This window comes from Dermacentor variabilis, chromosome 2 (assembly GCF_050947875.1).
Source record: "Dermacentor variabilis isolate Ectoservices chromosome 2, ASM5094787v1, whole genome shotgun sequence".
Classification (NCBI taxonomy): domain Eukaryota; kingdom Metazoa; phylum Arthropoda; class Arachnida; order Ixodida; family Ixodidae; genus Dermacentor; species Dermacentor variabilis.
The window spans coordinates 181,408,053-181,422,801 of NC_134569.1; the positions used below are offsets into that span (position 1 = coordinate 181,408,053).

General features: G+C 43.9%; 1 protein-coding gene across 2 annotated transcripts in view; it reads left to right on the plus strand.

The window, feature by feature from the left end:
• Window positions 1-11,326, plus strand: part of LOC142572982 (coiled-coil domain-containing protein AGAP005037) — a 591,568-nt gene extending 580,242 nt beyond the window's left edge. For both annotated transcript variants that reach the window (XM_075682461.1, XM_075682462.1), the window contains one exon: window positions 5,171-11,326. In XM_075682461.1, the coding sequence (XP_075538576.1) occupies window positions 5,171-5,407 (237 nt within the window). In that variant the 3' untranslated portion in view covers window positions 5,408-11,326. The remainder of the gene's footprint in view (window positions 1-5,170) is intronic.
• The last annotated feature ends 3,423 nt before the right edge of the window (window positions 11,327-14,749 follow it).

Genomic DNA, 14,749 nt, shown 5'->3' on the forward strand with positions numbered 1-14,749 from the left:
AACAAGTGCAGATACTGCTGCGTTAAGGATTGTCACCGCCTCGAAGGGAATGTCGATCGGTATCAAATTGTACCGCTTCCCTTCGAAACCGGGGGAAGCAACCCTGCGGCTGCAGTGGATCGTCGCGGTTCGTGTCAGTCTTCTGAATTCTGTTTAACGAACTAAGACGTAAATGCAAAAACAAGAAAAATAAAATAAGAACGAGCAGCGGCATCTGTAAAAATATGCAATAAAGCGTCAACTGCACAAAAACGCGTGAACTGATCCCCGCTCTTGTAAATCAGTTTAGATAGTTTTTTTAGCTCGTCTTGCTCCAAAACAAACGCGTAGTGGTTGTTACGTGTCAAATCTAGCTTCGTAAGCGCGCCATGCTGGAACTTTGTACGCGCTGTGTTTCTTCCTGCGTCAAGATCAAGACGCGAATGCTGGAAAAGAGCTCATTCGCGCCGAAATTTTCTCGCGCTTAGAACAGAACTAAAATTGGAGTACACTGCAGCACACGTCGAGTATTTGCAAATTAGCATTTCTCTCGCACACGCTAGCGCATATTTGTTCAGTCTTCACGTTGTTTAGTCTCAGCTGATTGCCCTCTGTGATGCTTCAGCGGTAATGCCCCCTCACATTCGAGCCCAAACGGCAATACCAGAGTATCCTCGAGGCACTTTGTTCAACGGAGAAAAAAAAGCAGTTGCCTGCCAATTCGCCAAAACCTCTACAGTTGTGAGATGCAAGGTGCGCTGCAATGAAGCGACAAATATGACAGTTCAAAGACGTCCACGGCCGTATTTGCTCACCTAAGTGGCATAAAATAATTATTTGTTGACTCACTTTGAGTTCGACGTAAGTATGCTTGTTTTGTTGTGACAAATACTTCGCGACCTGCGGTGCTTGCTTAGTGGCTATAGACGGTGTCGGGCTGCTAAGCACGAGGTCGCGGGATCAAATCCCGGCCATGGCGGCCGAATTTCGGTGGGGTCTAAATACCAAAACACCCTTGTAATTTGATTTATGTGTAGGTTAAAGAACTCCAGGTGGTCCAAATTATTCCGGAGTCCCCCACCACGGCGTGCCTCCTAATCATATCGTGGTTTTGGCACTTAAAAGAACATGATTTAATTTAAGCACCTCGCTGTGATGTCCGTGCTGTTTACTTATTTGACATGATATACATGGCTGTTGTAAATTTGACGTCCTTTCTCAAGCGTCGGTAGACCAAGATAGGCCTCGATGTTTTCGATTGCCTTAAAACCACAATTTAGTACGTCCGGCAAGTTTCAAACGAGCGCCGCAAAAGCATGCCTCCGTAGCAGCGGCCGCCTTGGTGTTTCGCGCAACTGACATGGTGGCGCTGACGGCTGAACCGATCGCTGCGCCGCCTGACCATTGCAGGGTGCCTATAGCCCAGAGGGGGCAGGAAAAAAATAATACTTCCGTAGGAGGTGGAGCCGCTCATCGTTGCCAAGGTTTCGGACGTAGTACTGCATTACTGTAGTAAGCTCCGTCGAATGTCTTTTTTTTTTATGCACTGGAAGTTGGTTGAAATTGGTCTTAGATTATATAGTGCAAGTTGTGTCCAGGTTTATTGGTTACACGTACACTGGAAGTACTGTCCATGGAGCAGTCTACTGCAAGAATTTTTGAAAATGGTTCAGTAATACCAGGGATAACGTAAATTCAACATTGTGATGCGATGCTGTGAGGAGTTGACTTACACTCTCCGTAGAAGGACCTTTCTTCCATTACCTCGAACAAGCGTCCGCAAGCGACATTTTGTACCCAAAGGCTCATCCCTATTGTAGTCCAGAGTTTAGCTATAGTTTACGTCGCGAGACGCGCCTCCTTTTTTTCCCCTAAACGCTTCTTGCAACATGGCATGCTTCGAGTGACCGCATTGCACTCTCTGCCATTTATGGGAATCCACAAATAGTTTATGTTGGTGCTGGTTATTTGTGTGCTTCAGGTGCTATGTGTGACGTAGAGGCACTAGCTGTGACATCATCGCTGCTGGGGTGTTCTTTTGAGGACTAGAGTGTGCGGACTGTTGCCTTAATTTGGAGAAGTCCTTAACTAGTACATCGGAATATGCAGTTGAACCTCTATATAGCAAGCATGGATATAACGAAGTAAGTATAAATTTTGGTTGGCCATGCTTTATTTCATCGCCCTCAGCAGGTAACATAAACGTAAACTTTAAGTCATAGCAACATTCCCTTAAAATATCAACTTTATGACTTGCAAATGTGAAATATCGGGTTGCCTGCGCACACATCTTGAGGCTCTTCATGTGGTTGACCCCGTTATTGCCAATAGTCCAGCATGCGTGATTTGTTTCCTTTATGGCACATAATCCTGGTTCATGTTCAGTGTAAATGTTGAAGGCTTGCATTATTCGCTTCCACTCCCGTCATATTTGGGTAACGATAATGATGAAGCTAAGTTTGTTAATTGTGGCGCTAATGTGGAAAGTTCTTGGATATATTATTGTTTTATTTACGGTATGCATGTGTTGAATTGAATGGAATAACCATCGTGGAAAAGATCGGGGATTTGTACCGAGTCAAGCCTAGTCCCAATCCTAAGTTATACATTTTTAGCGTCCTTTCTTATATTTTTCTTAGGTCTTTCACCCAAAAATTTGGTGTATTGGTTATTAAGTTCTTTAGTTACGTTGATGACCTTCTAATCATCGTGGATAACGGTGGCTAAAATCTTAAAATTCTTGATATACAGTAAACTCTCTGTTGTACGAACGTCGGTTTATAGAATATTTCAGAATAACGAACTTTTTAAATATCCCCGGCAGTTTTCTTACAGATTCTACGCAAAAATGTTTCACTTAAACAAATTTCAGAACAGTCAATATTTCAATTTAGCGAACTCGCTCAGAGGACCAAGGCTTATTTTTACGATCAAAACCGATGCCCGCCTTCATCAAACCGCCGCTCCAGCGGCAGTGGAACGTCGCTGGTGCTACAGCGCCCCTGGGGCAAAGCGGTGGCCCGGAAAACGAATGGCAACGAGGCATGACCTCCGAGATCGCCCGCACAAAACGAGCAAGCATGTAATCTTGGAGGCCATGAACAAAGTAACATCACTGGCGCTTGCAGCGCCACCAGAGCAAAGCAGCGATCTGTCACACTACAAACCACGTGGTGTGTGTGTTTTTTTCGACCGGCTAGTCGTGGCATGGTCGTCGTCTCTTTCGAAGAAGAGGAGGCGAAGAAGACGAATAAGAGACGAAGAAGAGGCAGCTGCCGAGCCAGTTTCAAGCCCTATAACTCTAGCTGAGGTTGTAGGGTACATTGGAAAGTTGAGAGACTTTGTGTCTCAACAGCAAGCTGTGCCAGAAGAAGTGTACAAAAACATTGACTCTTTGGACAGTTTTGTTACTTCCTGTGCCTTAAAAGTACAAGTGCAGAAGAAAATTACAGATTTTTTTCTAAGTGAGGAATGCAGCATTGTAACTGTTATGAACCTTGTGCTTGTTGATATGTACAAATTCCATTTCACACATTCCCAACACTATGGATGCCATGTCTTTTGCTCCATGAATTGCACTTCAAACTTTTCACTCTTTATGGGTCTAGTGAATATTCAGTTTAGTGAACTTTCAGTTAAGTGAGCTATTTCCTTCGGTCCCTTGAAGTTCACTCAAGTGAGAGTTCACTGTATTAAGGAACGAAATAAAAAATTTTTGATCCAACATGTATATATAGCGAAGCAAATTTTTGGTTGCACGTGCCTGAAATACACGTACATATATTCTAGCAGCAAACATGTCGAAGGCTACTGTCGACTGGTTTTATATAGACCTGCATGATAATTTGTATTTTACTGTGGACGCTGCACTGTGTTTCGGCCAGTATAAACCGCTCGCTTGATGCTGCAAACATGACAGCCATGAACAAAGTTACTTCCATACCAACTTGCACGAAACCACAACATTTGTTGCCGACTCCCGGCGAAATAACGCGGGTTAGGCCTAGTGACCAAAGCCGTGTTGCTGGCAAAGTTGCTAGGAACAAGCCGTCACAGAAAGCGTCTCATAGACCTTATCGGCAATCAAGCGAGAGATCAGATACACGGGCTGAGCTGCAGGCCGAAGTAGGGAGTACAAAGCCAGCTGCAGTTCCCTCTTGCCTTCAGTTCTAAAAGTCTGTTGGTAGAGTGTGCGACTAGCGGCTCAGCTTGGCTGGACGCAGTTGGCAAGCCAACATGGTGGTCCTGCGTGATAATAGCGATCACACGGTTCAGTTGTCAAGGCAATGCAGAGTGCATCTATGTAATTTAATTGTTGTTCCCATGTCTTGTAATAGTACGGCAAGATGCCGATGAGCCTTTGCTGACCCGCCAGTGGCTCCCCGTTTTGCTCTTCTTTTTCATAGACCTGATCACGAATTTTTTTCCCCAATATCTGCTTGGTTGCTTATGCATAACGACTGCTAGATATAACGATGGTAATTTCATATCTGACGTGACTTCTTTAAAATGAGGTTCGACTGTATTATTTTGCAGGCAAGACAGTTACTGCTTGATCTAAGCTCCCACATTGTTTGAAATGCAAAAAGCTAGTGAGAGGCCCCTCACCATGACCAAGTGTTGCAGGTATTTCGGCCTGGGCCTGAAGCTCTGCCCTTGTTAATTTATGGTTTTGGTTTCCTCTGGAATTCACCGTACTTCTGCTTGATTCTCCTTGGAGCTTTCACAAGTATATTTGCACAGAAACTCTTTCTTCCAAGTATTGTCTTCATACTTGCAACCCAGTGCTTTTCCTTTACAGTTATCTTCCTAGTCTCGTCAATTTTGTTCTCCATGTTGTGCTGTTAGAATATCTGCTGGTGATCTCATTTACAGATATTGCAAGTGAAATGATGCGATAATATCCAATTTCTCTTCCTTTTTGCTGTTCACCACTTGCTCAGGTGGAGCACAACCCGAGCTTTCTCCAAAATAGGTCGGGTCGCATTCAATAGATGATAGCAGAATGCAATCAATCCGAAGGAGTCGTTACATCATGCAAGCCCAAAGCTCGTGAAGTTGCTTTCTACAAACTTTTTCAATTTTTTTTCAGCAATATGTATGTTGTGTCGTGAAAAAGTAAAGGAAACAGAGAATGAAACAAACGCTTGATGGCAAAGTGTCTCACCTCAAATGCCCTATTATGCCTTAGGAGCTGCTGCGGAAACAGCGCCAGCTGCAAGAGCAGTACGCACGGCTGCAGCTCCTCCAGCGCCTATCGCCGCCCAAACCGGACCTGAAGAAGACCGGCAGCGAGAGCAACATCCTGCACAAGGCATCACTCTCGCTGGGCAGCGCTGGCGGCGCGTCCGGTTCGCTCACCCACCTGGCGGTGCCGTCGTCGGCCCTGCGCACGGGCGCCAAGATCTACGAGACGGATATACTGTAGTGACTGTACGGTATGCACGCATTGGCTTGGCTTATTTGAGACGTGTGCAGCCCACCATCTCGGGGGGCTCCCACCACGTGCTAGTCCCGGAGGTCTGACTCCACTGATGTCCAGCGAAACGCCGCGGCCGCAGGTGCCAAAGGTGGTGTGCACAAGGAGGAATCGCAGCGGGGAGATTATTGAACGCAGAGGTGACTGGATTGTATCGAAATGGCTGTATTTATTTGTCCAATTTGTACTTAGGATGTAGCATAGAATCTGCATAAGATTCTCATTACTCGTGAGGATATTTATAATGCACCCATGATAACCTTCTGGTAAATTTTGCTCATTGGAAGTGTTTGGAAAAAAACAAGCAGGACTGGTGAACAGGCAAGGTTCCTTTACATTTTCATTATAACTTGCTATGGCTTCAACAAAGGGTTTTCTTTTGCAGGTTTCAAAAGTCTCAAAGGTGTTAAATAGAACATGAGCTCTTTGATATCTTTTGCATTTCTAAAAGATTGGCCGAGTCTTGAGCCGTGACCTTAATGAAGGGAAACGAGCGGACAGCGTGTGGCTCCATTTCGTGGCGTTTATTTTCTCCTGTGCACTCCCAGCACCTGCGGCGTGGGTGAAGTGCAATCGAAACACTTGGCTCGGCGCCTGGACAAGAAGCCTTGCGTTGCAAAAGGGCACGTGTGACATGCCAGTCTGTTTGTACTTGACAGTAGACGCCTCACGGTAGGGGTAAACAAGTGCACGAGGAGTGTTGCATGGGAAAGCACCTGTTAGGCTCTGACCCGGTGAACACAGGACCATGTGCAATGCGCAAGTTGGGATTGGAGGTGGGGAGAGGCTGACATTGGCCACGTGACTGCGGACGTGGCTTTTATCCGGGAGCGTTCGCCGTGCCTCTTCCAAGACAGCACTCGGCCAAATAACTACGCGACACAGTTGTTTTTCGCGTTGAAGCAGCCAGGCGGCCGGAACTGTCCGCGACGAGGCGGCCAAGTCCGCATATCGCGTGCTTTGTCTGGCGTTTTTTTATGCTATCTACATGACAGTGGTCTTAGCATGTCTATTTCCCTCCCAGTTCACAAGGGCTGTGTGTGCAATTGGCAGGGTGAGTGGTTTCAATTGCATCTTTATTCTGTGGCAGAAGAGGGATGAGTTGTGTGGTGGGAAATGCCGAGGCTTCCAGGGTGGCGCTATGTGCATATACAGGTGTAGAGGAACCCTCAATGCTGTTTGACGCTTACGCTGTCGAAGTTACGCTGTCCTTTGAGCAGCTTTCAGTGAATGCCATGCGTGAATTGTCTGGAGAGAGGATGCTTGGAAAAAAAATGAGCGTAATTTGTCATGCATAATCACTGTTAGTCGCCGTAGTGCTCACACTTTTGCGAAAAAAAAAAGTTCTGTACACTTTTCTATTCATAAACTGCCTCTAACAGGCGGACATATTTGTTATGGTGCCGGGTTGTTTGTTTGCCCAATGTATTCTGTAAAAGGAAGTTTTGCAGTGTGCCGCAATGTCAGAACTTGCGTTGTGTTCACCACCTATTATAAAAGTCCTTGCATTGCTTTCGCTTTCTGCAACCGCACCTTGCAAACTTGTCGAAGAGCCTTGAACCTAACAGTTTCTCCCACATTTTGACACTGTCATTGTATTCTTGAGAACGTTTGATTTATTGCTGGAGACCACTGAGTAGGCATTGTGGACATATGAGGCCGGTAAATATCTGGTATAAGGCAGATGGTGAAGTACACACCTTTGTCGAGTACACCATGTTAGTATTTCATCATCAAGGTTCTGTCACTTATACTTTATATTGACATGATGTGCTAAGGCTTGCGACTTGAGGGTGATGTAGTGCAATTTTCGCCGCTTTATTAACTTTGGAACACTGAAGAATGTGGCATATGTGCTACCTTGTAATGAAATACGCAATTCACGCTATGAAAGCTGATAGGTTCCTTGTAGATTCCTTAATAAGATGCATACAAAAGCTTTAACCATCGATTTGTGTGGCTGAAAAGGCAATGTAAAAGAAAATGGACTTTGGAAAAAAATGTTCTCTTTAAAGTTCAGCGATATTTTTCCTTTATGTAAACAACTGTGAAACTGTATTCAACGAAATTTCCTCTATAGCTTAATATTTTCATCCATGATATACAAATGCTCTGCTGTTACTAATTGGAACCTAAAATCAGTAAGTGCATAACCACTTTCTTGTTCTTGCAATATGAGTGTCATTTTGGTCATTGTCTGCTATGAGCTGCTTAACTCATTTGCACATAGTTTGTTCTGACCAAAAATGCTTGTTCGAAGCATGTGTATTACCACATACTGTCAAGCTACAGGGGCAACTTTTCATTAATTTTGTTATGTGAACAAAAATTTAATTCACATAATGTGACAGAAAAAAGGCAGTCTCGCAGCCCCAATTCAATGGCTGCGTTAAGCAACTCCACTGCAATGCATTCTTTCACATGACCGAGTAATCATAGTCAAGTGTAAGAAATATTTACATAGGCAGTGCTCGAGGTCCGCCTTCACTTGAACGCCACTCTGCGCTGCGGATGTTGGAGTACGTGTTTGGCGTATTTTGGCGCGTCGAAAATACTCAAAAATTGTTGGTGTAGAAGCAATGTGTATGAAAGAGTAAAAAGTGATACCCTTCGAAAGAACTTCGAAAGCAACACGGCGAATGGTGCAGGTAATGGCACTAAGAGATAAAAACATGACCTGAATTTTGTCTCGTTGTTTGAGCTGTTCATCGTGTTCAATGAAAATCAAGAATCCGAGATTTGACCTTTTCTGTAGTTTATAGAAAATATAGTTAGCTTAGAACATGGCAAGGGCTTTTAGAAGTGGAACTTGAGCTGTGATACTGAAAAAAAGAAAAATATTTCCCATTCTCCAAATCATGCAGAATCAATGTGATTACACTGAAAAGATTAGCACATTAAATAATTCTAAAGCTCAGTGCGTAAAATGTTAACATTGCGCATTAGCCCACCAACTACCAGCAAAGTCTTCAGCATAATACATTTTCATTTTTGAAAAACGTGAAATATTGGGTGTTATGAGGGAAATAATTTTCTGTGACAGAGTTAATATTTACGCATAGGTTCCTTGCAATAACTTTGGGTACACAGAAAACTCCAATGTACGACAAAAAACGTGAAAAGTTAGGAGCACTATTATCCTTACTACTTCATTTGTGTCTATGGTGTGTTCACTCCAATTCCATATGAAGCCACTCGTTGTGGTACACCAGGATAAGGTATCACTCCTTATCGTACTGCTGTGCTCTCGTTTGTGTAGCGTTTCCTCGTGGTTTGTACACCATAATGTCATGCCTGCAGATGCGGCTGAGCAACTCCCTAAACGAAAAAGAACAAATGTATTCAGAAAACCCATCTACACCATCGTGTTTCCACAAGTACCTGCCTCACACCCTTACCCGTATACAGTTTGCATGAATGTGCATAGACTCCTTCGACCTTAGCTCCTCCAGAAGAAAATAGTTGTTCTGAAAATTTCCATCCTACTATAGCGCGTGTTGTTACATGTTGATACGCTGCCGACACGATGGTGGCACCTTCTCAGTGGCGCATTGTGGAGCTGCGCCAGAGCTGTCGTCATGCCACAAGGCATGTTATTAGAAATGTCTGTTGGCTGTCTGCGCAGTTTCGCGTTTCATGGATTTGTAAGGGACGACCAAGCGATGGATCAAATATGTTGGTCGAAGAAGGATACTTGCAAGCTCTCATAAATCTGCATCTAGAGCAGAAACCATGCTATTGAGGACTTTCAACGTTATGTATGGACTGGTACACTTTTCCAGGAACACCTTTGGGTATGTAAATTTTAGTTTTCCCTCATTATTTGGCCATCACTAACGACGTCTGAGCCACTTGTGTCTAGTTTACTTAACGGATTATCGCCATTTCTCGGATTCTACCTGGTACAAAAGTTCCCAGGTGAAAGTGCTTGCTGCCGTATTGGAGAGAAAGGTGCGGGGCAAGTGCTTTGGTTGCTTGCCAGTGTGATGACTATAGTAGTGCGCCAGCGCTAGGAAGATTAGCACCGGCATGCGTAGTCCAGCAGCAAATCATTTCTCTGACTTTTTTGAGAGGTGCCTCACATTCACAGTGCGTTGTTCTCCCCATGAAGTCGCTTTCTGTTTTTATGTGCAGTTAAATGTCAAATCGACATGCATACAATTATGAGCGACGCTATCAGCTTGTTTCGCCAACATAGGTTAAATATCTGCGTGTTTTACATGCTAATGTATTTATTCTGCTTTTCAATGCATAATTTCATAACTAAATTCAGTTTTTTTTTTACTATAGAAGCAGTTGTTTTCATGGTCACGCATATGTTCATTTGCCGATAAAGCAACAGTGAAAAACTTTATGGACACGTTAAATACATCACTGCGCGGAGACGTGTTTCTTGATGCGGGGAAAATAGGTCAGCCTGCAGTGGTATTTGTTTGACTTTATGAAAGTGTTGGTTTGACTTGTTAAATTAAGAGAGCCTATATAGATCACTCACATTTTAACACATGTATGCACCCTTGGCAACTTGCGAAGCAAGAACCGTGTTTACATTACGTGGTATAAATGAACAGTATGCATTATTACAAGGCGACGGTGAAGCCTCACCTTGTTCCATCCGTCGTGTCCTTTTGCCGCCTCTTCATTTCCAAAGTACCTGCGTGTTGGCGTGCGTGGCAGGATCTGTTAAAAATTCTTCTCAGTATATTTATTGCCCACCACCTACTTAAGGTGACTATATTTAGTCTTTTTGGTCACTACAGGGCTCTGTTCAATGTTGAAGATTTCATACAAAGAGAGGTAATGCTCTTTTTTCCACCTGTTTCATGAGCATACATATTGTTCTTAAGTTATTCACTTGAGATACACAGGGGCTTTATTCCTGCACTGAATGTGACATGGTCGTGGAGTTCCTTTGTTAACATACAGAAGACTATGGCATCCAGGGTTTCAGGACAATCTTAAGCAATAAGTTAAAAAAAAACACTTATTTGACTGGTTGCAAATGAAATGTTTCGCTCAAAGCGCTTTTGCATGCATATATCATTTTGAAGAAATTGCGCAGAGCGTTTCTCACGTGGTGTCATACATATTCATGTTTTCTACTGTGCTTGTATTCTTTTTGATTTGCTGAGTTCATTAAGTTAATGTGGTGCCGAAACTTTGTAATTGTAAAGAGAAGTAATGTCGCTGCAGTTTAAGCACATTAGTTGACAAAAAAGAAAGGAATGTGCATTTTTAAAAGGAAATGAAATTTTTTGTTTAACTAGATATGCAAGGTCCTAATTCTATTTAGGAGTGTTCATTTCCTTAGCTTCATAAACGGCAACAAGTATTTCATACGAGTACCACTTACCTAGCTTTCTGTGTCAAACATCTCTTGCTTAGAAGATGTAGCCAATTTTTTGACCAAGGTGTGATGGTGATGCGATTGTAGTATTCTCTGTGCGGTTACCATTTGTTTTCCTTAAGCTACTTGTAGCTATGCACAAAACTTTCACTGGGAAAGGTTAAAATTTGCATACTTATGCCTGTGTGTACATACATGTACTGTAGCGGATTTTTCTCGTGTGTATCTAGTTGGCACAATTTGCAAACGTCTTCTACTGCGGAGGATAGGCCGCACTGAAGCGTTATTTTTAGACTGAAATGCAATGAAATGGGATGTCATTCGTATGCCTAAACAAGTGGCGTTTCTATTATCTTACTCGTCTCAGGTGCTCTTTGACTTGTCATAGTCACTACCATATTCAGTATACAGTGTGGACTCGTGTGCTTTCTTTGATATTGATTGATCGCTGATCACGGAGTAGAATTGTAACATAAGTCTGTCGTGAATTTTGTCAAAAATAAAAAGTTGTGTCTTGTTCAGCGTCTTGTCTTAGTTTTAAGCATGTTTCAGTGGTCGCTCTGGTTCTCTGGGTGTTTCCAAATTGAACAGAGATGTTTCCCAAGGAGATAACTCTCTTCAATCACGCTCTCAAAGAGCTGAGTAACTTGTGTTTCTCGTTGCTGATGAATGCACAGGGGCTAAGCCGAGTCCTCCACGACATGTAGCTCATAGCTAGTTTCCGAGTGCTAGTAATCGAGTAATTTGTCGATGGTAGTCGGTGCTACAGTATAATGCTATGTAACATTGTTCTGGCCTTTTTTTATCCGCTGACCATCTACGAGAGGCCCCCGACATTTCACAATCGCCACAAAGCTATCAGTTCTGGGCTGTATTGACATTCATTTCTACTAAATATACTTAGTATTGGCCTTCGGTTGTAGCAAAGATGTACCAAGCAAGCTGCGCTCATTCACCTATACGTAGTTGTAAATAAAAAAGTTAAGTTCCAAGGACAGTATTAAATTATAATGTGTTTAAACAGCAACGATGCATTGAAACATTATATTTGATCGCAATCAAACTTGCTGCAAAAGTGGGTTCCTTCGGCACAGCTGGAGCAGCAACCTTCAGCAGCTTCTGGGTGCACATTTCAAATATGTAAATAGTATATATAATATATAGTTTAGTAGAATAGTAGAACTGGCTAACTTCCATGTTTTTCTGTCTATTCCTGCTTCCTCCTCCTTAGTAGAATATCCGTTATAAGCAACTGCCGACACAAATTCTGGCAGTTCTGAAACATTCTGGCAAGAGAGGATCATTGACTGAATCTAATGCGTCCGCATAGTAAGCATGCACCTTGAGGGGCAGCGTAGGCGGTGAGTTCTGGCTGATGCCACACGCGAGAGGGCACCCCTCAGACTTGTTGAGTACTGAGACTTGTTGAGTCTTGGAGTGCAGGGGGATCTGGGATGGTCTTCTTTCGAGGGCAGAGAGGCTAGTAGCAAGATAGCATTTGAGGAGCGATTGAGAAAAATGGGGGAAATTCGGTGGTCTAGGAAGGTTTTCAGTTACTTATACACGAGGAATGTTGACACGAGGTGGAGGAAGCGAACTAGAAAATTGACAAGCAAATACTTAGGCAGTAGCGGGGGAACAAGTAAGGAATCATCTGTCAAGAAAAAGGTTAAGGAGGCAGAGAGGGGTATGTGGAGTACAGAGATGCAAACCAAATCGGCATTGGAGACATACAGGACGTTTAAGCAAGAAATAGCCAAAGAAAATATTTACGATAACTCTAAGGGAAGCTCATTGTTGTTCGAAGCGAGGACAGGTGTACTGAGGACTAAAACGTACCGAGCCAGATACCAGGAGATAGATTTGGTGTGCGAGGCGTGTAGAGAGGAGGAGGAAACGGCGGAACACGTGATACTTGCTTGTAAACAACTTCACCCTGCAGTTGAATCTAACGGGGAACTATTCAAAGCCTTGGGTTTTAAAGACAGTGAAAGTAGAATAGACTTTGAACAGGTAGAAATAACTAAACGGAGGCTATCTGATTGGTGGACAATATCAACGCAAAAGTAAAGGAGTAAATACATAGGTATGCATGCATATAGAACCATTAAAGGCTAGGTGGCGCGCGCCGCCGCCGCCCGATTCAAAGGGTTGAGCCACAATCATCCATCCATCCATCCATCCATCCATCCATCGAGTGGGATTCCTGCATATGCTCCAAACTGCATACTTTATCCATTTTGTTCCAACGCTATGCAGTAAGGGCACTCATTGGGTGTGCAGGAGGCCAACTTGGAACAGCGCTATATAAAGCATGCAACTACGTGCAATTATACGGTGGCGCCGCTGCGAGGGGCGGCGCGAAGGCAATCTCAAGCTTGCGGAAAACGTATAGCGAATAAGGCTGTGCGCACGCGTAACGGGCAACTCCGGGAATTTTTGACCATTTTAAGGTAATAGCACCTTTAGGTTTTCGAGACCCCTCTGTCATGCGCTTGATAGTAGAATTGTTCCGCTACCTTCGAAATAATGTTAAACAAGCAAAAAAAAAAAACAAAAAAAAACGCGAAACTGAAACCTGATGGAGCAGCCGATCTTCGTCTAACGCCACGAATGGCACATCAGTGGGGAAGGCGCGCAAGACATGCCGGTCTCGCCAGCGCCGAGAACCAAAGCGGGGAAGAGCAGACCGTAGACGAATTCAACGAGAGCGGACACTCGGCGAAAACAACTGGAAACAGGAAACATGTCACGCTAATTGTGTTCACATCAGCCGCTAGTTGACGCGAACATCGGGAAAAGAAAGTGTGACATGAATTTATAGCGAAGAAGGCTTTATGTTTTATTTTTTCCCGCTGGAACCAAACGGTTTTGAGTATAAAGAATTTATACTGTGCGGCTTATTATTTGTTTTTGCGTTACCTAGCGTCAAACATAAGACACGCCAGATGTATGCGCCAGGCACGCCACCGAAGCGCGCGAGGTCGGCTGCGCATGTGAACGTTCGGCCATAGGTTCGACTGCTCGACGACCCGCTCTTTTTTTTATTGCGATAGCATTATATGAACACTCCAGGCGCATTTCTGCCGTCGCCGTGATGTTCCGTATAAAGCACAATAGCACGATAACATTGTCGCCGTGTGTGTATGTGCGAGTGAAACATGTGAGGGTCACGATACGATCGCGGCTCAATCTCGCGCGCTCATGGGAGGAAAGCGGGGACGGAGCGCCAGACACCGCGGGGTGGGGAGTAGCGTTGTTAATATCAATGAACGATTAATCGATTAAAAGTATTCCACTAGACGATTAATCTTCATCGATGTCCATCTTTCATTTAATCGACCTAATCGATTAGACATGTTCGGTTAATCATTATGAGAATTTGACAGGAGTTGTGCGAAAATTTTGGAATCGTACTACAATTGCAATTGCACGCTTGTTGTGGCCATTCAAAGAAGGTGTCGATCTCAACCAAACATCCCAGCCAATTGACATTCCTGCGCTATATAGAAAAGAGCATGTGGCTTCATATCCCAAACCAGTAATCTTCCCCTGGGCGTATTACAATTTCTTGCATATTTTGGGACCACGACAAAGTGATTCTTGTACAGACCGCCGTTCCTTCACGCTGCAGTATTTTCGTTTTTCCCCCCGTGTTTTACTGGAAGACGTCAGCACCTTGGATACCTTGACGGCCGCGGATCCACAAGACATGCAGCCACGGTAATCGCAAGGAAGCCTGAACAGGCCGAACAGGTTGCGATCGCTGTTGCGCTCACCGACGACAATCTTTGCCATATCTACAGCGACTCCATAGCCGCTATCAGAGCTTTCCAAAAGGGCACGGTCTGCGCACAGGCTCTCAGAATTGTTACAAAGAAAGAGATTAAGAAACACGTCATATACTGGTTCTCGGCACACTTAGGACCCAAGATCGGCGACGT